The 25,000-nt window shown below is 42.6% G+C and overlaps 1 protein-coding gene across 2 annotated transcripts in view; it reads left to right on the forward strand.

Moving 5' to 3' along the window:
* Window positions 1-305: 305 nt before the first annotated feature.
* sp4 (sp4 transcription factor) overlaps window positions 306-25,000 on the forward strand; it is a 61,242-nt gene continuing 36,547 nt past the window's right edge. The window contains exons 1-3 of one of the 2 annotated variants that reach the window (XM_048550522.2): window positions 306-437; window positions 753-835; window positions 1,203-2,853. In XM_048550522.2, the coding sequence (XP_048406479.1) occupies window positions 431-437; window positions 753-835; window positions 1,203-2,853 (1,741 nt within the window). In that variant the 5' untranslated portion in view covers window positions 306-430. Of the gene's footprint in view, window positions 438-486; window positions 554-752; window positions 836-1,202; window positions 2,854-25,000 lie in introns of those variants that run through there. The other variant, XM_048550531.2, reaches the window with a different exon arrangement.

Here is a 25,000-nt window from a genome sequence, read left to right on the forward strand (position 1 = left end):
ACCCTGATGTAGGGGGAGAGGGAAGGGCAGAACTAGGGCGGGGAACGCGTCAATACATATTGCACCCATCGCACATGCGTGACAGCCTAACCATAGGCGCTAAGCCCTCGGTCCCAGCCACCCAGCGAGTTTATCAGGAGAGAAACTACAACCCCCGGCATGCTCTGCGCACCGCCCCCGCCATTCCAGTCCCACGGCCACAGATCCAATCAGCTTGTGGATCGAGCTCGGAACGTTAAGTCTCCGGGTTCGTTGGTGCTGTCGCCGGGTTCGAGGTTCCGCCTCCAAGCTCCATTTCCGTCAATCAAGAGGAACCTGATTATTCCGTCCTACGCAAACAGCCATTCGTGGAAAGAAAGGGCCAGCCCTGCCTTGTTCTGCCTACATTTTGTATTGGCCTTATTTTTTTTCCCTTCTTAAGCAATGCAGAATGAGTGGTACGTAACCCTCCCTCTATCCCTCCCTCCTTAAAAAAACAAGAGGGAAAAGGTCAATTTACCTTGGTGACAAGCTTTCTCCTAATTGATCAGCCTGACACCAAGAATCTACAGTAGTGAGTTGTCTTGAGACAACCCTCTTTTGGGTGTTACTTTGTATCCACTGGGTCGGGTTTCAAACCACGTTTCTGTTTTTTCCTCCCCTCCCTTCCTGGGGAATTGATGGGTTGATTGAGACAACTATGTTAAAGTAACGTGCAGTTCACAAAAAATGAACTTATTTTATTACGATTATTTGTATTTTTTTGTTCACAGATCAAAAGGAGGAAAGTATGGCCACCCTAACTGAAGGAGGGAAACCTGGTGAATATTTGCAAATCAAAACATCAGGCTCACAGGTAATGGAAACTCCATTTTCAAATGCAGACTTCTAATATATGCTTGTAATAATTTATTTTTACGTGTTCAGATGAAAATGCTTTCTGTGTTACAACTACTGCTGCTCCTGAACTAATGTTGCTAACCACTTGTCTCTGTTGCATTTGTACGTGAAGCCATTTTTCTCCCGCAGATCTCAGCAGCTACTTCCTGATGAAGCAAACTAGAAATGTACGCTTTTTAAATTTGTTATAACGATCGAAATGCAACTGTTTTGTCGTTAATTGCTCTGTACTTCCTGAGTGAAGCCCCTTTTTTGTGCTAATGTAAATTCACACCCACTCTTTCCTTTCTAAACCCGCCCACTGTGTGTGTCTATGTGGGTAGGACACCCAGCCCTCTCCTCTCGCCCTCCTCGCAGCCACTTGCAGCAAGATCGGATCCCCGGGGCCGGCGGAAGGGGCGGCCGTCGCCGCCTCCACCGCGCTCCAGGGCGGTCAGCTCGTTATCGACCAGGGCTCGGGAGCGGTCCAGCAGCAGCAGCAGCAACAACAACTCGAATTGGTCACCGCTCAGCTGTCGGGAAACGGCTGGCAGATCATCGCCGCCGGGCCCTCAACGACGAAAGAAGGCGCGATTCAGCAGCAAGGGGCGTCGGCGGCCACGACCGGCGGCGAAGGAGAAGGTGGCGACGGCGGCGGAGCCGGCAACAGCAGCAGCAACAACAACGACGGAGGCGGCAATAACGGTACCAGCGGACAGGATGTCCCGGCCGGATCGCCCAACCGCATCCGGCCTATCGTGTCGGCGGCCGGTCAGTACAACGTGGTGCCGGTGCAGAGCCTCCCGAACACGGCCATGGTGGTGAGCGCGGGCTCCGGGGCGGTGGTGGCGGCCTCCTCCTCCTCGTCGTCGTCGTCTACCTCGTCTTCCGGCCTCCAGTACCAGGTGATCCCGGCGGCGGGGGCCGAGGGGCAGCAGCAGCAGTCGATCCAGATCGTGTCGGCGGGGAGCCTGCTGGCCCCGCCGAGCCGGAGTTCCCCTCAGACCGGGCCCCTGGCTAACACCGTGCCCATCCAGATCCGAGCGGCCGGTACCGGCAGCGGCGGCGGTGGCCTGTCCATCCCTTTGCAGTTACAGGGTGTTCACATTTCCGGAGCTCAGGCTCAGATGGTCGCCACGCTGCCCATTAATCTGGGAGGCGGCGTGACTTTGGCCGTGCCCATCAACAACATGGCGGCGGCCGGAGGAGGATCCATTCAGTTCGTCCAACCTTCCGGGGATGGCGGCCTCTCCAACGGCGGAGCTCAGGCCTTGTCCACGCCCATCTCCGGCGGAGCCTCGGCGGTGAACAACACGCCCGAATCTCCACCTCCCCAGGCTCCACCGGCCTCTTCTACAGCCAGCACCGCCTCCCCGCTGCCCGGAGGCGCCGCCGCCTCCTTGCTCCAGTCCTCGGACGCCGTCTTCAGCGAGCCGGTGGGACCCGAAGAGGAGCCGCAGGCTGCCGCCGAAGGGGAGGGGGACGCCGCTCAGCCTAACGGCCTGCAGAACCTTCCAGAAGCGGGTCAGCAGCTCCAACTGCCGTCCCCCCTCCAACAGCAGCAGATCGTCCAGGCGCAGATCCCGCAGCAACAGGCCGTCGCCACCATCCAAGGCCAGGCCCTGCAGGCTGTGCAGCCCCAGACCCTTCAGCTGTCCACGCTGCAGAATCCCACTCAGGTCATCATTAGGGCACCGAGCATCACACCGTCTGGGCAGATAAACTGGCAAACCATACAGCTGCAGAACATCCAGAACCTTTCAAATGTACAGATCCAGAACGCTCAACAACTGACTGTGACCCCGGTGTCTTCAAGTAACTCTGGTGAAACAGCGATTGCCCAAATTACCCCTGTAACTGTTACTGGTGGTACCATTAACCTAAGTGCTGCGCAGCTTGCTTCTGTTCCTAACCTTCAAACAGTCAACATTGGCAGCTTGAGTTCAGGAGGACTTCAGGTGCAAGGAATACCAGTGGCCATCGCCAATCTAACAGGTATGACCATACTTGTCAAATATTTTACATTTAAGATTACAGATATGTTTAAATTACTTAAGGTTGGCATGGTTTATATCAAGTATTTTTTAAAAACCAAAATATCTACAAATTAATTGTCAGATATGTTTGCACGTTGTATAAACCAAACTTGGAAGCTTTTGGCTTACAGAAAGAGGAGTGTGGTGGCTGTTGGTAGTTTTGTATGGTGTAGGGGAATTGTGATTTCAAAAAGTGACCTAGTTTGGACAGCTACAATTGTATGTGCAGTTCACATTGAAATATAGGATTAGTTTATTCCTGAAATACTAAAGTTGAATTTCTGTGAAGTCTTTGCTCAGAATTTACATTTTGCAGAAAATCTTTTCTATAATAGATGTTTGCAGAGAGTGTGTGTCAACCTTCGGGGAAGTAAGTTCCAAATAACCTGATCTCTCTTGTTTCTTGCGTAGTGTTATTTTGTTCATTTCAGATTTATACTTTTTAGGCATTTAATTTCACTCTACCTGGTTAAAAAGGAATTGCCTTATCAAAATATGCAGCAAAACCTTTTTTATGGGAACTGGGCTTGCTATACATTTCCTTCTGTTTATATTAAGCCACTGATATGATGCTCTACAATACAACCTATACAAAATTATTTTCCTGACACTTGCACCTTTTTAGAGTTGAATCTTTCTACATCAGTAATATTTTTATTCCTGTGAGCATGGCTGTTTGGATTGTACTTCAGAGATAGCTAGAACTGCAGATGCTGGAGCTGGAGGAAAACAGCAGACCAGGCAGCATCAGAGGAGCAGGAAAGTTGACAGTTTGGGTCAGGACTGAAGAAACGTCCTGACCCGAAATGTCAACTTTTCTGCTGCCTGGCCTGCTGTGTTGCTGCGGCTCTACACTGCATTGTACTTGTTTCTTGGGTAATGGTTTACCAAAATATTGTCAGTGCTAAGCCACAATATTTAGGATCAAGCTATGAATCTAGTGGTGGTTTAAGATTCAGCATCCTGATAATTTGTACCTTTTTGTATAATCTTTTGATAGTAAGAGATATATTACCAAAAATGGCATTTTTAAAGTCTTCTGAGGATCAAAATCTCCAACTAAAAATAATTTTTAAAGGAAGCTTTATAATGGCTTAAGAAAATACTATTTTTAAACTCAAAAACAAAAACGATGCTGGAAAAGCTCAGCAGATCTGGTAGCATCTGTGAAGGAGAGAACAGTTAATGATTTGGGTCAGGTGACCCTTCCATTATTATTTTAATGTTCATCCTTTTTGGTTTTTAAAAGACAAAACTTTTTCAACTTTATCAAAAGGTTTTTGCTTTTAGACAGTAACTGGTTTGATTACTTGAACAGTATCAACTTAAAGGATGTTTGAACAAAAACTCTCATTTTCTGATAGCTTTGTATTTTATGTGTAAGAGGGATTGAACTTTCAACAAACGTTGGATCATGGGTTTGAGAAATCCTGACTTGACTATCACTTTTTTCTTGTCCTTGATCTTGTAGATATTTTTAATGAACCTGTTCAGACATACGATGACACACCTCTGGTGCAGATGGAACTTGAACCCAGGCTTTTTGGCCCAGTGGTAGACACAGCAGCACTGCTCCACAAGAGCCCCCAACCTGCAGCTTGTCTTATGTTTTGAGTTAGCCTAAAATCTTAAGTGGTGTTGTTTTGCTGACATAAATCAAACTTTAATACTATTTCTTCCTGACTCTTCTGCAAATCATTAAGGAGCAAGTCTGTAAGGCAGTTTTCAACTCAATGATTTTTGATAAACAATTCACGACAATTAAATTAATTATTATCCACTTGCTGGATGGGCTACACTGTAAGATTAAATGTTCTAAATCCACATTCTTTAATAGTTAGATTTATTATTCAGTTTTCAAATAGTATATAAATCAGGCTAGAGATTATGTATTAAGTTTGAGTTGATGCTTAGAAGTGTGAGGCAGGTTGGTTCAAATTTAATGTGTGAAAAATGTTTCATATTTCATTAATATGCAGATGTCTTAGAAGATGAATTAAGCTTTTTAAAACTTAAATCACTCAAACAAAATTGTCATACTATTTAACCTTTTGGATGAATGTAGGTTGTAGTATTTCTTCGTTCACTCTGGATTCCACTGAAAGCATTAGGGCTTGGAATAAAGTGAATGGCTTTGTTTCAATGAGCCTTGAACTGACAAAGTTAGTTGACTCTCAAGCCATATGTTTTTAAACAGTTTTATTTATAGCTGTATTCTTTTTGGAGATATTTTCAGCTTTGCAAATATTTGTAGTCAGGTTCCTCAGTTTTATTAAACCTGATTTATGTTCTGTGTACTCAAAGTGGCAATTTCCTCTAAAAGTGCAAGGGAGTGCAAGCATTGCCGACTGTGGCACCAGATCTTACAAGCTGGAAAGACCTCAAGTTTAATTAAAATGTTAATACATTGCATATAATGTGACCACCCTAGTGCTAAATATAATACAAAATTACAGCTGTCAATTATGAATATACTGGTTTCAGGTTCTGTAGAATGCCACATACAAATCAGATATCACTTTACATTCTTCTGTGTCTCTTTCTGGCCCGAATTCTTAATTAAAACATGAGGTTTTGTGCTTAAGAATAACTACCGTTACAGTGATAGTAATGCATTGGAGATAATAGTGTGTGCATTGGAAATGTAGGCTTTTGGAACCTTTTCCATGAATAGCTATGTTGGTTTAGTATCACCTTCAGATACCCTAGCCTTGCTTTAACAAGTCACGGTGTGGCACCAAGTTCTGCTGAGAGAATTGCATAATTGGAATTGAACTACTGTTATAACACAGGCCTATGTATGGAGCATTGGTATAGCAAATCCATATCAGATGTCCTTTACAGATCAGACAGTAACCACCCTTTTGACATTCTCTGGTGTTACCATCACTGAATTCCCCCACTGTCCACAACCCAGACTATTATTGACCAAAAACTCAACTAAACTAGCCAGGTATTTACAGTGGCTGCAAGAGCAGGAATATGGCAGTTAATACCCCCCCACCCCCAGTGGCCTGTCAACTACCATCGACAAGGTGCAAGTCAAGAGAGTGATGAAATATTCCACACTTGCCTGGATGTATGCAGCTCCAACAACACTGTAGAAGCTTGACCCCATCCTGGACAAATCAGCCTGTTTGCAGCATCCACTCCCTCCACCACCAAACTCAGTAGTAGCGGTGCCTACTGTCTTCAAGATGCACTGCAGAAATTCACCAAGGCTGCTAAGGCAGCAGCTTTCAAATGCATGACTTTCACCGAGGGTTCGGGCAACAGTTACATGGAAACACAACCAACTGAAAATTCCCCTCTAATTTGCTCATCGCCTGGACTTGGAAATAGCACTGTTCCTTCACTGCTGGTCAAAAACCTAGAATTCCCTTCTTCATGACATTGTGTGTCTACCTACAACATAAGGCCTGCAGCAGCTCATGAAGGTAGTTCACCACCACCTTCTCAAGGTCAGCAAGGGAAATGCAATAAATGGTAGCCAGCCAGCAATGTGCAATAGAATGAGTGATTTTAAAAATTATAAATCTTAAATTCTGTCTTTTTAGATGTCTCAATACAGTTGTTATGAATGAGCTAAAAAGTTCTGACTTTGGTCCATGATGAGCACTGAGTTTTTTTTTCAGCAAGCAAGCAGTTAGCATATGACTCCTGCTTTGACACTTGGATCAGGAATGGTAAAATTGTCCACACTTGTTTGCTGATTCCTGCTAGAAAGTACATTGCATTGAGCATGGGATTTAGCTAAATGATCTCTTTTTTTGTACAGCTGGAAAAGTGATATTTAAGCATTGTCAGATATCTGTGCATCAAGCACTATACCTCAACAAAAGTAAGCACCTTCAGATGTCAGTGGGTTAAACTTGGAGCATGGAAGTTAGCATTGCAGATGAGAGATAAAACAAGCTGGTTTTCTCCTTGCACAGTATGATTCATACTTTTAGTGCATAATCCATAACTCCCCTTATTAATTCGTAAGCCATTGTTTTTGATTACAAACTTTGAGTATCAAGAAAAGTATGGATTTTCTTGCACTTCGAAATTCCTAGATATCAAGCCCATGATGCCGCAGTCCCCGCGACGTTTTTGTGGCTGCTATTTGAGTCAGTCACCTTTTTGTTTTGATGACTCTGTCCTCAGTAAAAGAATATCTTTCACAACAGTGTCTCATTTCCAATCCCTCAAATTCAGAGCTGCTGACCAGGTGGACAGCTAGTTTTGCATTCATTGTCTGATGTGGCTTGCCTCAACTAAGATCATTTTGGAATGTAAAGAGCTCCCAGTTCTTTTCCACTATAGGCCCTTTTTTCACCAGAAACCTCTTTGACCTGATCATTTCAACCTTTATGCTAATAAATGACTCGGACTTCTTTGGACTCAGTCTGAATCTCAGTCCATGAGATAGACCAATTCAACTTTCTCTGCATCCCTTTCCCAGCCTACAACTTGCATCTTTCTCAAGTTTCTTCCCTTATGTCCTTGCTTTGCTCTTTGGTGTGTGTAAAATGTACATTGCTCTTGTTGAGCTTGCAATTGCACAAGCCGTGTCTAAATTTGCTGTGGTGTAGTTCTCTCAAAGCCTGGATTATTTTATAAAGTTTGTCGATTTAGGTGCCATTCTGCCTATGTTCTACAAAGTGATCTGAGGCTTGTATCATCGGCTGGTTGAGTGCAATTGGCATGTTGCTCACTGAGAAGGGTCGATTTCGACATGTTGTTTTATACGGTGCACCAGTCATTGAACTGTACAGCCTACATACCTGGCATTATACTAGTTCTGAAACATGATCACATTATTTTTGTGTGGAGGCAAATCTTCTTTTTGACTTTACAAAAATACTGTGTAAATATTGGATAAAATTGTGGGCTTACTGCAAGCAGTAGTGAGAGTCTGGAACAAAAACAGAAGTTGCTGTAAAAGTTCAGGTCTGGTAGCATGTGTGAAGGAAAAATCAGTTAGCATTTCGAGTCTGGGTCAACCCTTCCTCAGTTTTGAGAGATTATTGGTTTAATGTGTTCTTGAAATTTTGGAGGTCCCTAGCAGGATGATCTTGACTAGACTGGGCACATGGTCATTGTAGGTTCTTTTAATGAGCTTGACATAGTATATGGCAAGTGATGGTTTGATCAGGTGTAACTTCTAACTCTCATCGTTTTGTCATACCATATCTCAGCATCAGTTCTACAAGATGAAGTGGCTAGCTCTGTATTTGTGAGATTCCAATTTTTTTTTGTATCTTCGGGAACATTCGAAATCTTGTAAGTATACTGACCAGTAAAATAATGCTTTTATTAGATAATATGCAGAACCCATTCAGCAAACTTGTTAACTATTACATCAAGGGGAGGGAGATCTTTGCTCCATTTTATTGGTAAAATTGGGTGCAGGATAGTTTTTGGTTTTTGTTCATTCATGGAGAATGGGTGTTTCATAGCAATAATAATTGCCCATCCCTAGTCCCTTGATGATGTGGGGGAGCATTACTGCCTTGAACTGCAGCAGTTCATTTGGTGTAGGTGGAGCCCCAATGCAGTTAGGGAAGGTGTTCCATGATTTTGTCTTGGTGACATTTAGGGGACAGTGTATTTCTAAGGCAGGATAACGAGTGGGAACTTGCAGGTGGTGGTGTTCCCATGAAATTGCTTCCGTTGCCCTGGATGGTAGTAATAGTTGGGTTTAAAAGGTGATATCTTGGGATCTTTGAATTTCTGTAGCGCTGCTATTTTGATGGAGGGAGTGTTTGTTTATGGATATGGTACCAGTCCAGTGAACTGCTTGAACGTGATGGCACTGATCATGGCAGGTTAGGGATATTCTATAACACTTGATTTATGCTTTGCATCTTCATGTAGTACGTGTTCTTAGTGATGGAAATTAATATTTGTGGACAATCAAGCATACTGCTTTGATTTGGATGGTGTCAAGTTCAACATCACTCACCAGACAAGTGAGGAATATTCGATCATGCTGCTGACTCAAGCCTTGTATTTGGTAAATACTCTTTGGGGAAATCGGGTCGTAAGTTACTTGCTGCAAGATTCTTACCCTGTGATTGGCTCCTGTAGCCACAATATCATATGATTAGTTCAGTTTCCGATCCTTACTAGCCTCCAAGATATTAATTGTGGGGGATTGAATGGAAGGAAGGGATTGACTGAAGGAAGGAACGTCGGTTAGATTTGTTCTTGCTGGAAGTGATCATGATCTGGCACTCTCTCGTGGTGCAAATGATACTTGACACTTGTCAATTCAAGTCATTGCATTTGAAAATTCACTGCTTCAGTACCAGAGGCGTATCTGAACATTTTGCAAGGATCCCCACTACAGCTGCTTCAATGGCCGCCTTCCATTGTAATGTCAGAAGATGTTTAGGCCTAGGACATGACCTTGAACTCCTGCAGAGATGATATGGATTTGAAATGACTGACCTCCAACTGCCATCATCTTTGTGCTAGGCATGACTCCAACCAGAAGAGTTTCCCCTTTGTTTTGGTTGGTCTACTTGATTCAGTGCTCGGTAAAAATATGGCCTTGATGCCAGGGGCAGTCATTCTTCCCTGAGCTCTGCAGTTCAGTCTTTTCTCTATGTGGCAGTGTACTAGAAACCACTATCCTCTAAGTTATCTTTAAGTTTATTTTAACAAATACACAATACTGTTTATTACTAGTAATTAGACTCTAGCAATGGGTATGGAGCTCATAGGACACTAATTTACTTAAACTCCTGTTTAAACATGGATTGTGCAAAGTGGGAAAACCAGGAAAGCAATTAAGTGGGCATTGCTCATAGGATCTGTTGAGATGGTTCTTACACTGATTAGAATGTTGCTTCTCAATTTCCTTTTTTTCTGGATGTTTCCACTGGTTTGCAAGAGGTGTGGAGCGGGTGGTTCACTTTTGGACAGACAGACTTATTAATTAGAAGTCGCTCTATACAGAATCTGCTGAAGGCAAGAGAAACTGGTTCTTTTCCATCTCAAAGATAGTAGGAACCGCAGCTGCTGGAGAATCTGAGATAACAGGTGTAGAGCTGGATGAACACAGCAGGCCAAGCAGCACCAGAGGAGCCGGAAGGCTGACGTTTCGGGCCTAGACCCTTCTGGAGAAATTTTCTTTTTGCAGAAGGGTCTAGGCCCAAAATGTCAGCCTTCCGGCTCTTCTGGTGCTGCTTGGCCTGCTGTGTTCATCCAGCTCTACACCTTGTTATCTCTTTTCCATCTCCAAAGTATCTTTTACTACAGAGGGAGCTGCTAGCCTAGCGGTGGTCCAAAGCCGCCTCTGCATCTTTGGCTCTCACATAGTTGAGAAAATCACATCATTAGCAGGGAGAAGACGGTTTGTTGTTAATAACTTAGTCACTAGTTCGCAAGCCATCTGCCTCCTTTTGCCAACCAAAGTTCTATTTCTACACAACCCTTTGACTCCAATTCATCTGCATCCTCTGTTACAAGCCATAGCTATGCAAACTGTTTGCAATGCATATCAGTTACTAGCTTTTACTCCTGCAACAAACCTTGTAACCCCTGGTTTTAAAACTGTTCCTCCCTGATTTCAGCCCACAAATAAAATGACAATAAAGAGACCATCTTGGCACAAGTGGTGTGTTCAACATGGAATATTGATTTATCAGCCAAGGAACAGTGCGTTTGCGTTCGTGTTCGCTTTCTGCAATGCTTGCAGATACCGACACTTAACAACAGGTGGCGATAGACCCGACCCCACAACTAGAGAACCGAATCACAGCCTTACTCAAAAAACTTCTAAAATCTGGAGAATTAAACAAGAGAGACTTCCAAAAAATGAAACCAGATGGATCCAACACGCCACGCTTTTACGGACTACCAAAAATTCACAAACCAGAAGCCCCCCTCAGGCCCATAGTGTCGCTACCTGGAACACCAACCTACAGATCAGCCAAGGAACTACACCAAAGACTAAAACACCGAGTAGAAGACTCCCACCACTCCATTCGCTCCACCCAAGAATTCCTGAACACCGTCAAAGACACCAAGATAGAAGAGGATGAAATAATGGTCTCCTTTGACGTAACAGCCCTGTTCACATCCATCAACATCAACCTGGCCAAAGAAACACTGACGACACTATTAGAAGAACAGAAGACACATACACCAGACACCACCAACCTCATCAGCAAGGACAACATCATCAAGCTAGTGGACCTATGCCTCACCACCCACTTCACTTTCAATAACAAAACCTACAGACAAACCAATGGTACACCCTTGGGATCTCCGATATCAGGGTTCTTAGCAGAGGCAGTAATGCAGAGACTGGAACAAACAGCTCTGCCAATCGTCCAATGCAAACTTCGGGTCCGCTATGTGGATGACACCTTTGTCATCACTGAACAAAACAAATTAGAGGAAACATTCAAGACCATCAGTAATACCCCTACTGGCATAACATTCACAAAAGAGGAGGAAAACAACAATAAACTGCCATTCCTAGATGTCACAGTAGAGCGAACAGCCAATAGGGAACTTCAAACCAGCGTCTACAGGAAAACAACACATACGGACCAAATACTGAACTACAGGAGCAACCATCCCAACACCCACAAACGAAGCTGCATTAGAACATTATTGCTATGAGCCACCACACACTGCAGCACAAAGGAACTATGCAGAGCAGAGGAAAATCACCTATACAGCGTATTCAAAAAGAATGGGTACCCTATGAACACAGTCCGCCGATTTCCTCAGCAATAAACCCAAACAAACAGACAAAACGGGCTCAGAAACCATAACCACTCTCCCCTACATCAAAGACATTTCCGAAATGACTGCCAGACTACTCGGACCTCTTGGCATCAGGGTAGCCCACAAACCCACCAACACACTAAAACAGCAGCTAATGAACTTAAAAGACCCTATACAGACAACAAATAAAACGAATGTCATCTACAAAATACCTTGCAAGAACTGTGACAAACACTACATTGGACAAACTGGCAGGAAACTAGCCACCAGGATACATGAACATCAACTAGCCACAAAACAACATGACCCACTATCACTCGTATCCTTACGTACAGATAAGGAAGGACACCACTTTGATTGGGACAACACATCCATCCTAGGACAAGCCAAACAGAGACGTGCACGAGAATTCCTAGAAGCATGGCATTCCAACCGGAATTCCATCAACAAACACATTGACTTGGAGCCAATCTACCATCCCCTGAGAAAAAGAACAGGAAATGACTCACCAACCCAAGGAAACCTAACCAGATAAATAGAAAGCGGGACATAACACCAGCGCTTCGTCGGCTCACTGATGATGTTACCTAGAATGGTGATGAAACGTCTGAAAACTAACCTTCCAGCTCAGCGAGCAAACTCATCCAGCTGGTAGTATTCTACTTGTACGGCTGCTGACCAAATTCAAAGTAACGAAATCTGGTATTTGTATATGAAGTTGGCTAGAGGCAACAGATAATGAAGTGGGAGAGGGAAGGATAGTGCTGAGTGGTGGACCCAAGGAAATGCTAGATTCACAAGTTTTAATGTTAGTGACACAACTGGAAAAATTTTGATAGTGATTTGGAGGTAGTTAGCGAGGGGGGAAAATATGAGCCTTGAATCTCCCGCTCTTGTGTGAAAAGTCACATTCTGGGAAATGGCTTTTGACTTTAGGATGACAATAATACCTGCATTGAGAACAACCCTAAAACCCCTCAGCAATGCCTTAAACCGTTTTACACATAAGGAATTGTTTTGAAAATGTCTCACTGAATATATTGATTGTTTGGGTATATTACACAGGCTAACACGAAGCTTGTTATTTATAACTGCATACTTACTTTGAAATTGCTTTTTTGTTTAAAGTGCCACTGGTTTGAAGTTATCTTGGATAGGTGAAATTTTACTTTTTTTGCGCACTGCAGTTATATTCGGGTATTAATAGGCGTTAGCATCTCTGTTTACAATTAATTTCAGCATGACTTTAGAGAGGCATGAAATCAAATTGGATTTTTGCAAGCCAGCATATTTTTATCTCAAGTACATTGTGCGTGATTCTTCTACATGATGCCTACCACAGGTAAATTGTCGAACATTCACAAGCTGCACCAAGGAATGAAAAATGGTCACAAAAATGGAAATTACTGGAAAAGCCATGCAGGTCTGGCAGCATCTATGGAGGGGAAAAAAAAAATCAGTCAACGTTTTGGTCCGATGAGCCTCAGAACAAGAGTTGACCAAAACCCCTCTTTCTCTCGTCAGCCAGCATTTCCCCTCCCCTATTAGCATTGCCTTTTGCCCTAACAGGAACTTACTCTCTCCGGACTCACATTTTAAAGGCTTCCCATTTTCCAGCCTTCCCCTTTAGCTGTGAATATCCACCCCGGTCAATTTTTGAAAGCTCTTGCCTAATACTGGCAAAATTGGCCTTCCTCCAATTTAGAACCTTAAGATTTAGATCCAATCTATCTTAATCTGTCACTATTGTAAAATTAATAGATTTATGGTCACTGGCCAGGAGTTGCTCCTCCACTGACACCTCAGTCACCTGCCCTGCCCTGCCATATCTCCCAAAAGTAGGTCAAGTTTTGCACCTTCTCTAGTAGGTCCATCCACACTTAACTAATTCCTCTTCAACTAAGGACTAAACAATATGGCAGTTCCAGTCTATGTTTGGAAAGTTAGAATCTCTTACCCTAACTACCTGATTATTCTTAAAATCAACTGTGATCTCCTTACAAATTTGCTTCTTGGTTTCTTACTGAAAGTTGTGGGGCCTCATAGTATAATCTCAATAAGGTGACCACCCCTTTCTTATTTCTCAGTTCCACCCAAATAACTTAACTGAACGTATTCCCAGGAATATCCTCCCGAAGTACAGCCGTAATGCTATCCTTAACCAAAAACACACTCCCGTCCACTCTTGGCCCCCTACCCCCTTTTTATTCTTCCTATAGGATCAATACCATGCAGCAATAGGCTGCCAGCCTTGTACATCCCTGAGCCACATCTCTGTAATTACTGAAATCCCATGCCCTGAGTTTATCCGCCTTACCTGTTAGGCATCTTTGCATCAAAATAAATGCAGTTTAACTTTTCAGTCCTACCTCATTTCTTGCTTTGTTCATGCCTACTCTGTTTGACTTGCTCCTTTTTCCCAACTATACCAGTCTCAGGCTGAACTCTGTCATTGCTAACCCCCTGGGTGCCACAAATACCACATGCACACGCACCCGTTCACGTCCTCCCCAGCAGCTCTAGTGAACCTCCCAGCCAGTACCTTCGCCCCCTTCCAATTTAATCTGCCCTGTTTGTACCGGTTACCTCCACTTTTGGAAGAGATTCCAATGATCCAACAAATGTGAATCCTCACCTGCACCAGCTCCTCAGTCATGCATTCATCTGCTCTGTCCTCCCATTCCTACCCTCACTAGCTTGTGCCAGGAATGATCCAGATATTACTATCCCAGAGGACCTACTTTTTAAATTCTTGCCTAGCTTCCTGTATTCTCTCCTTAGAATCTCATCCGTATCGCTTCCTGTGTCGTCAGTTCCAATGTGTACAAACAACCTCCTGCTGGTCCCTCTCCCCTTTTGAGAATATTCTACACCCTCTCCGTTACATCCTTGATCTTGGCACCAGGGCGGCAACACCATTCTGATGTCTCGTTGTCACCTGCAGATATGACTGTCTGTGCCTCTGAATACAGAGTCCTCTATCTCATTTGTTCGCTTGGAACCTGACGTATCCTTTGTTTCATTAGAGCCTGTCTCAGTACCAGAAACCCAGCTGTTGGTGCTACATTCCACTGAGATTGCATTGCCCCCTACATTTCAAACCACAGACCTGTTTGAGATGGCGATAGCCACAGGAGACTCCTGCATTACTGCCTTCCTCTCCTGTCATTCCTGGAGGTAATCCATCTACCTGACTATCTTCGGTTTATCTCCCTTCCAGCAACTGCCATCCACTATGCCCCGTAGCTCCTGTAATTTCTTTATCGCCTCTAACTGGCACACTGACCTGTCCATGCGATCCGAAAGGATTCGTAACCAACCAAACTCACTGCAGACCATAATCATCGGTAACGTGGAAAAAAAATTCCTAATCTCCTACATCCGACAGGAAGAGCACATCACTCTCCTAAGGTCATCTTTGTACCTTTTAACAATCCAGATTCAGAAAATGCAGCTCTGTAGACTCCAGGCTAACTTAGTGGCTATGTTTTTTATATTTTTAAAGTCATTGCGATTTCCTCCTATCTTGCCACGCTCAGTAATCTGAACATAGATACACCCAGGTCTCCGTGCTCCTACATCCCTTTAGAATTGTGCACCCTATCTTCTATTTTCTTTTGAGTTCTTTCTACCAAAGTGCATCACCTCTCACTTCTGACTTGAATGTCATCTGTGTTCTATCCGTACAGTCCACAAATTTGTCGGTGTCCTTTTGGCGTTCCGTTCCACCTTTGTCTCAGTTTGCAACTGTTCTAACTTTAGTGTCATCTGCCAACTTGGGGCTTTTCCCATGTACAGCAAGATCAAGATTAATATATAGCATGAAAACTAAATATCCCAATACAGACCTTGAGGAATTCCACTACAAACCTTCCTCCTGCCCAAAAAAAATCTCTTGACCATAGACCAAAGATGTGAAGGTTAGGTAGATTGGCCAATGGGAATGTAGGGCTACCAGGATAGGGTGGGTTTTGTTCTGGGTGGGACGCTGTTTGGAGTGTCGTTGTGGACTTGATGGACTGAATTGTCTGTTGGTTGAAGCTGCACTTGAATTTGGTGGATGAAGTCATGCTGAATTGTGCATCAACATACAGGTGCAACCAGGTTACACCCTGCCTTCTGTGGCTGGTAGGGCCCTTTGATACACAAAGTTAACACATCACAATTGGAGGGCTTAATGCTATATATTTTTTGTGCTGAAGGAAAATGAGGGAGGAAGACCAAGAATGTTTCCTCTTGCATCATTCATTTGCGTACATTGGTCTCTGCTGTTGCAGCTCCTTGGCCTCCCTTGGTCATTTGGGGGAGCCCATACAATCTGGGAAATTAAATGAGTGGAGACCTAGAATGCCTTTATTCCCAAAGAACTGGTAGTCCCCAAGAACAAGATAATGAGAGAGGCTCCTATTTACATGAATGCTACCAATACAAAATTTTTATTAACAGTTCCATGTTTATTTCAGAAATTAAGGTTTTCACGTGTAGAGCACTCAGTTGTGCTTGGCAGTTTTGGAACCTGCACTGTAGTTTGCTTAGTGATTTTTGGGAAATTGGCCTAACTACTGCATATTTGCAATTCCACTTGTAACTAAAAGGTCTAATTTCTCTCCGTCAGCTTCAGTGAATCAGTATTTTACTAGGTCCTAAATAATCTCTTACTTGAAAATGTTGAGATCTTTTATGGAGAATTGCACTGAGTTTTACCCCTACTTTTTTTTTTGAGCTGCAGAGCTTATTTTTAGCTACAGAGTACTGCTTTCCTAATCTTTCCAATTGGCTAGTGTGTTATTCATGTGTTGATTTGTCGAAGCTTCACTCAGGCTTCAAAGACATGGGTACGTCTAATTTAAATTTGACACTTTACTCACCTATTTGCATTTTCCTATTTGAAACTTAACTAATTAAAATAGTTTGTTAGTAGAGGCACAACCTGGTATATCTATTATGTTTATTAACCCCATTAAATTTTGAGAAGAAAAATTGATAATCTAGGCGAGGCTGCAAGAGTACCTTCGGTTGCTCTTGTGGAGAGATGGTCTGTACACCAGGCCAATAGCCTCCTGTGATGCAACTATTCTGGTAAATCTTCATTAGTCTGTGGTTCTATCAGTGTATAGACCCTACTATTCTCTTCTCTTTTTGCCTTATCTTGTCTAACCAGACTTACTTCCTCCAACATCTCTCTACCATTGCCAAGCTGGGTGGCAGTGAGTTTCCATTCTTTTCATTCAGCCTTGGCCAGGGAATCCCTTGCAGTGGCTTCTTTCTTTTCCTGCACAGTTACCTTGGTTATCCTCCCAAGGATCTATGTTTAGCCTCTCTCTTGTTTCTCATCCACATGCTACCTGTTGCTTACATAACCTGAAAACATCTGTCACCTAGATAATAAAATGTGAGGCTGGATGAACACAGCAGGCCAAGCAGCATCTCAGGAGCACAAAAGCTGACGTTTCGGGCCTAGACCCTTCATCAGAGAGCTCATCCAGCCTCACATTTTATTATCTTGGTCATCCAGCCTCACATTTTATTATCTTGGATCATCCAGCCTCACATTTTATTATCTTGGAATCTCCAGCATCTGCAGTTCCCATTATCTCTGATACTATTTTAACATCTGTCACCTTTCAGGATGTACATTGAATTTTATCTCGCTACTATTTTTAACTACTGCACAATTCCTGACTTGTCACAGCGATCATCTAATGTTGGATGATTGGAAAGTTCCTCCGACTCTGAAGCTATTCTCAGCGATCCACCTGTAAATGCTCACTGATTTCATCTGACGTTTTCCCAAGGCTGATTCAGTTTTTTTTTTGAAAATTTTAATGTTTCTGATGTCATGCTCATGCCATCAGAACAGCATCTGTACATCAGTCTATAACAGCTCACAATTCTAACCTACTTTGCCTAGTCTGCCACAGAAACAAACTCCATTGCCTTTGTTACCTATAGACTAGACTAACTGCTGCAACATGATGTTGGCTTGTAATCTTCAATCCTTTGTAATAGTGAAGTCAATCAAAATTCTGTTGCTCAAGTCCCAATTCTCATCAACCCATCAGTGTTTGCTGACTTAGATTGAATGCCAGTTGTTGAATGCCTCAATTAGTCTTTTGAAAAATCTTAGCCATGTTTATAAACAATTCCATGGCCCAACCTTCATCTAATCTCTAAACTTTTCCAGCTCTACAGCCAGTATTCCTTCTAAGTTTTGTAAGTGTGCTTCCATTAGCAAGCAGAACGTGATGTGCAGGGAACAAACAGGCTGCACGATTGTATATATCTCATAAAGGGACCATACTCCTCTTTAAGCCAGTTTTTTTTAAGATAGTTAATAAGCTGAGGATGTATATTTATTGAATTCTGGCCTTTTGGTGGCCATGCCTTCAACTGTCTGGACTCCAAGCTCAGGAATTTCCCACCTAACCATCATTGCTTCTGTATATGCCTCCTCCTAAAATACTCCTTTTAAAACCTACTCTTGACTATGGTTGTCTGCTGTAATTTTATTTTGTGGTTTGTTAGTAAAACATCACAAGCATTACAAAACAAAAACTGTTAAAGGTACTATATAAATATTGTTCTTGTTCTTATAAGGTCGTGTCTCACAAACCTCATTGATTTTTTTGAGAAGGTGACCAAGCATGTGGATGAGGGTAGGGCAATTGAAGTGGTGTACATGGACTTCAGCAAAGCCTTTGATAAGGTTCCACATGGTAGGCTATTGGAGAAAATACAGAGGCACGGGATTGAGGGAGATTTAGCAGTTTGGATTAGAAACTGGCTTTCTGTAAGAAGACAACGAGTGGTGGTTGATGGAAAATATTCAGCCTGGAGTCTGGTTACTAGTGACGTGCCTCAAGGATCTGTTTTGGGACCACTGCTGCTTGTCATTTTTATAAATGACTTGGACGCAGGCATTGGTGGATAGGTTAGTAAGTTTGCAGATGACACTAAAGTCGGTGGAGTGGTGGACAGTGTGGAAGAATGTTGCAGGGAGACTTGGATAAACTGCAGAATTGGGCTCAAAGGTGGCAAATGGAGTTTAATACGGATAAATTTGAGGTGATTCACTTTGGGAGGAATAATAGGAAGGCAGAATACCAAGTCAATGGAAAGATTCTTGGTAGTGTAGATGGATCTTGGTGTCCATGTACATAGATCCCTGAAAGTTGCCACCCAGGTTGATACTGCTGTTAAGAAGGCCTTACGGGTTTTAGGTCTTGTTGGCAGAGAGATTGAGTTCAGGAGCCATGATGTCATGCTGCAACTGTACAACATGCTAATGCGGCCTCATTTGGAATATTGCGTGCAGTTCGGGTCGCCCCGTTACAGGAAGGATATGAAAACATTGGAAAAGGTGCAGATGAGATTTACCAGGATGTTGCCTGGTCTGGAGCGCAGGCCCTATGAAGAAAGGCTGAGGGACTTGCGTAAGTTCTCATTGGAGAGACAGATGCTAAGAAGGGATTTAATAGAGACATACAAGATGATCAGAGGATTAGATAGGGTGGACAGTGAGAGTCCTTTTCCCAGGATGATGACTTCAGCTTGTACAAGGGGGCATAGCTTCAAATTGAGGGGTGATAGATTTAAGACAGATGTCAGAGGCAGGTTCTTTACTCAGTGTTAAGGGTGTGGAGCAGCCTGCCTGCCAAGGTGGTTAACTCAGCCACGTTTGGGGCATTTTAAACAGTCCTTGGATAAACATATGGATAATGATGGGACAGTGTAGAGGGATGGGCTTAGATTAGTTCACAGGTCGACGCAACATCGAGGGCCAAAGGGACTGTTCTGCGCTGTATTGTTCTATGTTCTATGAATCTATCTTATTTCTTTGTGCTTTAATAACTACTTGGTATGCTGCATACACAGTATCAGCAATGTTTTGAGTTCATTGAATTGTGATGCACTCAATAGTTAAAAATTTGACTTAGTAACATGACACTTGCACCAAAACTTCAAAGAACATGGCCCAGATCTTGCATTAGCAGCACAGGCAGGATTTGCATGACCCAATCATGTGGAATTCTAATGCAGCTGACATTGCAGGAATTGCCTGGGAATTGGAAATTTTTCATGAAAATAGTCTGTGTCTGGTACCCTTAAGAAAACATCCTAGCTCTGAATTAGACTCTGAGACTCTGGATGCTTCTGGCTGGCTTACGTGAATAGGTAACTCGCAAATGTTAAAGAAGTTAAGTCTGCTCTTAACTCCTGGATAACTATATAAATCTGACTCCTGACACGAACTAAACCCAAACGGCAAATAGCCACCTGCTGGAGCCAGTCTTCTTCTCCAGGCCCAGCTGAACAGTCCTCTTGGCACCGACTTCTCCAAACTTCTCTTGTTCAATGTCTCTTGGTTTTGTTCCTGCCTCCCCTATGCCCGTGCACCACCTAGTCTGTCTTGGCCAAGGCTGATGATGGCAAAAGGGAGATTTTGAGGCTCTTAAGGGTTTTTGCAGTACTGCTCCCTCTCACTTCTACATCCTATTATGTGTTCCATTTTAATTATTGCTTATTCCTTTTAAGTTTGGCTTTTTTTAAGTTTTGTTCAAAGTTATACTGGTGAAATGTTCACAAAATTGGCTTTAGACTCAAAACAGAAGTAACTAGTTTATATAATGCCAGTAGTCAATCTGCCAGTAATAACAGTAAAAGAGGGAGATCATAAATTGACGTTGGGCACCAGAATCACAAGTTGAGGTCTCTGATGCATTTGCCTACCAAATAACAAATCAAATTTTCTCATTCTTTCTAGGGTCAGATATTTGAAAATCACCAGTACATAGAGTTAATATGCTAACTGTATCCCTGCATGAAAGTAAGATTTAATACTACAGAGTTACAAAGTTGGGTTATAACTTAAATTTAGCTGCTTAATAAGATAGATGAGCTCAGGGCTTAGATTGATGCATGGAGCATTGGCATCATAGATATGTCATTGAAGGACAGACTGGACTGGCGACTGGACATTCCAGAATATAGGACCTTCAGGCAATGTTGGTGGGGCGTGGGGGCAGTGGTATTAAATAAGGTAGTCTTATATTGTGTTGTGTTATTTAGTTAAGGAAATAACTACTGCAGTGCGATGGCGCAGTAACGTGGAATGAGACTTTGTGTGGAGTTTAGGAAGAAAAATGTGGCAGTCACATTGCTGGGTGTAGACAGACAATAGGAAAGCAGATAGACAATTTGACAATTCACTGAGGGGTGGTGGTAGTGATAGATCATGGACCATAACATTTCTAACATTAATTGGGATAGCCACAATCAAAGGGTCTAAAGGAAGCCAATTTCTTGAAATGGATTCCAGAGAGTGTTTTAACATCAATGCCTAGAAGGTCCAACAGGAACAACAGTGCTTGACCTAATTCTGGGGAATGAACCAAGTGGATGCAAAAAGTGATAGTGGGGATCTGTTTTAGTGATAACGACCCAACATTGTGAAGTTTGTTTATTATGGAAAATGAAGAAAGTGATTCGGGAAAGCTCAGTTTTGGATTGGGGGAAGCCAGATTTTATTAAAATAAAGCAGGATTGGGCCAAAGTGGACTGGGAACAGCTACTTGTGGGAAAATCTATAATGGAATATTAGGATCAGGTGGAGGCATTAAAAAGGAAATGAAGGTTGTAGAAATCTGGAATGCACTACTATGTACTAGAAGCAATGAGTAACCTCAACCTTCTGGAAGGTACTAAGATGAGCATGTGCAGTGTCGTAACATTCAAGGCCATGGGCCAAGTGGCAGAAAGTGGGACCTGTGGTAGATAGGTCTGTGTGGACTGAATAAGAGGAAAGATGGTTTCTGAACTATTTGACTTTAATAATAGAGCAGTGTATTTCACCACCATGAAACTGGATAACACTGGCATTTACCACATTTCTAATCTTTACAAAGGTTAGAACTATATAGAGTTTAAGCATTGCTTAATATTCAATTAAACTAGACTACAACAATCCCTTTTATTATTGGGTGCAATCACTTTTTTTGTGTCAAAAATGGTATAGTGACATTTCAATGGTGTAAGGATAAAGCAAAATGTCGTCTTATTTTCAGTAATAGCAGATCATGCTTGGCAAAGCTGCTGGTTGTTTATATATAAATGTTTTGTGACCAAACTAAAATGTTAATTATTTACTTTTGTGGTATTGGTGCTGCTGGCCAGATTATGTTTCTTTGTTAAAAGAGTCAACCATATCCTGTGGCAATGGAGTCATAGTGCACGGAGATGCTAGTGACAAATACTACTTTGCCTACTCCTTACTTTCAGATGAGGAATGATTGTACTTCATTTTACCTTTCTTTCTGTGCATAATTTGCTTTTAAGAAAAGACTTAAACGTTGAGAAAGACCACAAGAATAGCAGGGCTTGATTTATAGCGTACTGCCAAGCTGGATGATAACAAAGTTTGGCAGGTCTTGGTCCAGGATTCAAAGTGGATTGGATTTGGATTGGAACTAGAAGCAGCAAGGATTTGCAAGTGGTGGAGGGAAGACACCAGGCGTTGTACTGCGTTAAGGCATGGTGTTGGAAACAGCAAAGGATTTCCTGCAGGTGGTAGATTTATTGCTGACAGTCTTAAAGGAAGCTTCAAAATCAAAGATGATTAGTTTGACAGGTAATCTGGAGATAGCATTACCTGACAGAGTTTAAAGTGTGAGCTAATTGACGTTCTAGTACGGCACTTCTGTTTTGAGGACAACAGTGTGTCAAGTACGTCAGGCATTGAAATGGCCGGAATTCGGTGACGTGCTGTTATCGTTGAAATAGCTAAAGGGTGAGGAGTGGGTGGCAGAAAAAGATCAAGAAAGGGAGATGCACTTAAGAAAGCATGAAATGGAAATGAAAATACCATTATTAGAAATATGAAGGAAGGGAGAAGAGAGAACATGAATATTAAGCTTAAAAAAAAAGGTGCAGTTGAATCTTGAGATGCAAGATCCTAATGCAGGCACTAGTGGTGAGCATGAGTCACAATTTGAGATCCAGTAAGGAAATGTTTAAGTTTGCCCAGTATTATGGAAACTTAAAGAAAAGGATATGGAAGCAGTCTTCTAGACAGTTGAGAAAATGACTGGGCAAAGAGGGTTGGACACTGTTTATACATTGTCGATTGTGCAATTTTCCTCCCAAAGTGGTCTGTTTTCTTGCGATTATGATGCATTTAAGACGATGTTGGCTGCATACAAGTTAGTGCCTGAGGCATACAAGCAAAGGTTTAAGGAAGCAGGTTGGGCATACCTACATTTAAAACTGCTTGCTTAACTTTTTCAAATTTCAGAGGTTAATACGAACATTGGAAGGTGAAATCATATATGAAACTGACTTTTTAAATCTCCAAGAGAATAACCTGCCTTCTGTATAAAATTCATTTGAGATTAGAATTGTACCCGAGATCGGCTGCAATACTGGCTGACGTTTGTATGTTAACCCATAAAATCCTTTTTCTATCATCCTTGTGATTCCAAAAGGGGCAAAACATGGGACAGTAGAAGGAAGACAAGTTGCTAAATAGGCATTTGATAGCTCGGCATGTCCCCAGATTACCATCTCTGATCCGAAAGTGAAGTCTGAGGTTGGGGGTAAAAACTGGAAACCGAGATGTTTCCATTCTAACAAGGTGTGATACGTTTGTTCACATGCTGAAAGTTGAAATGGAAATCTTTGAACTTACTGAAGTTCTTAAGGATGAGTGAAAAGGCCATGGATCTGATGTGTAGCTTTTAAGTACAGTTCAGAGACTGAAGGTAGACAATTCTGAGTGTAAAAATAATACATAGATGAGAAACTTTTGAAGGCTTTTTGTCTAAAGGGAAGATAATCAATTTTTCAAAATAAGAATCCAAACTCATAACTCTTCTAATGGGTGCAGGTGTTACCCAAACACACTTGCTGGAAAAAGGTTTTTTCCCCTTCCATAGGGTTTGTCTGAAACGCAAAATGTTGATAAATGGGATCGGTGAAGAATATTCCCAGTTCCATTGTACAAAGTATAATTGGACTGTAAATTGCCTGTATGATTTCTCAGGAGTGAGTGCTGTAGTTTCACCTATTATCACAGAAACTTTAGTTGAGGATAAACAAATGAAACAGTTGGAAGAACAGGACTTGGCACTTGTTCCGTGGTGTGTCCTGACCAAAGCAGTGGCAAAACAAAGTCCACCGTTGAAGTTGACAGTAATGCTGCAAGCAGATATTAGGGTTGCTGGAACTTTATTTAAGAATGAGAGTAGTTAAAAGGAGGTATTTGTCATGTCTTAGTTGAGGCTCAGGAATCAGAGTTAAGTAAATTAGCAAAGACAGCTTACACTGAAGCCAAGACAGCAAGAAATCCAGAGTGCAGTTTATTAAAACTTAAGTTTTGATGAAGGGGAGACATCTCTTAGACCTGCAAACAAAAAATGCACAGTTGTTCGTTGTTAGTGGTACTGCTCTGATGCCACAAGAGATTTCGAGTAGCGTACAAAGTTTCTGTGGCAGGGCACACAGGAATACGGAAAATGCAGACATCGAGAAACAGATATTTTACATGGCAGGCAAATGTAATACATTGAATGAGGTAAGATGAATTGAACAGTGTTTGTTTTAATGCAAGAAGCCTGACATTGTAATGCAAATTAACTTGGGAAAGAAAAAGCAAATTACAACACAGGAAGAGGCCCTTCGGCCCTCCAAGCCTGTGCCGATCCAGATCCTCTACCTAAATCTGTCACCTATTTTCCAAGGATATGTATCTCTCTGCTCCCTGCCCATTTGTGTATTTGTCTAGATACATCTTAAATGATGCGATCGTGCCTGCCTCTACCACCCCTGCTGGCAGTGTTCCAGGCACCCATGTAAAGGACTTTCCACGCATATCTCCCTTAAACTTTTCTCTCAATTGTGACCCCTGGTAATTGAGTCCTCCAGTCTGGAGAGCAAGAAGCTTTTTTCCCCCACACTGTCTATGCCTCATGATTTTGTAGACTTCAATCAGGCCCCCATCATCCTCCGGCCTTCTAATCAAAATAATCCTAATCTACTCAACCTCTCTTCATAGCTAGTGCCTTCTGTACCAGGCAACATCCTGGTTAACCTCCTCTGCACCCTCTCCAAAGTATCCACGTATTTTGGTGATGTGGTAACCAGAACTGTACACAGTATTCCAAATCTGGTCGGTCCAAAGTCCTATACAACTACAACATGACCTGAGATAAGTGTTAAGCTGGATGAGCACAGCAGGCCGAGCAGGAAAGTTTGATGTTCCACGTTGAGACCCTTCTTCAGAAATGGGAGAGGGGAAGGGGATTCTGCAATAAATAGGGAGACAGGGGAAGGCAGACAGAAGATGGATAAAGGAGAAGTTAGGGTGAGAGGAGACACAGGTC

The sequence above is a fragment of the Stegostoma tigrinum genome, chromosome 2 (genome assembly GCF_030684315.1).
Source record: "Stegostoma tigrinum isolate sSteTig4 chromosome 2, sSteTig4.hap1, whole genome shotgun sequence".
Taxonomy (NCBI): domain Eukaryota; kingdom Metazoa; phylum Chordata; class Chondrichthyes; order Orectolobiformes; family Stegostomatidae; genus Stegostoma; species Stegostoma tigrinum.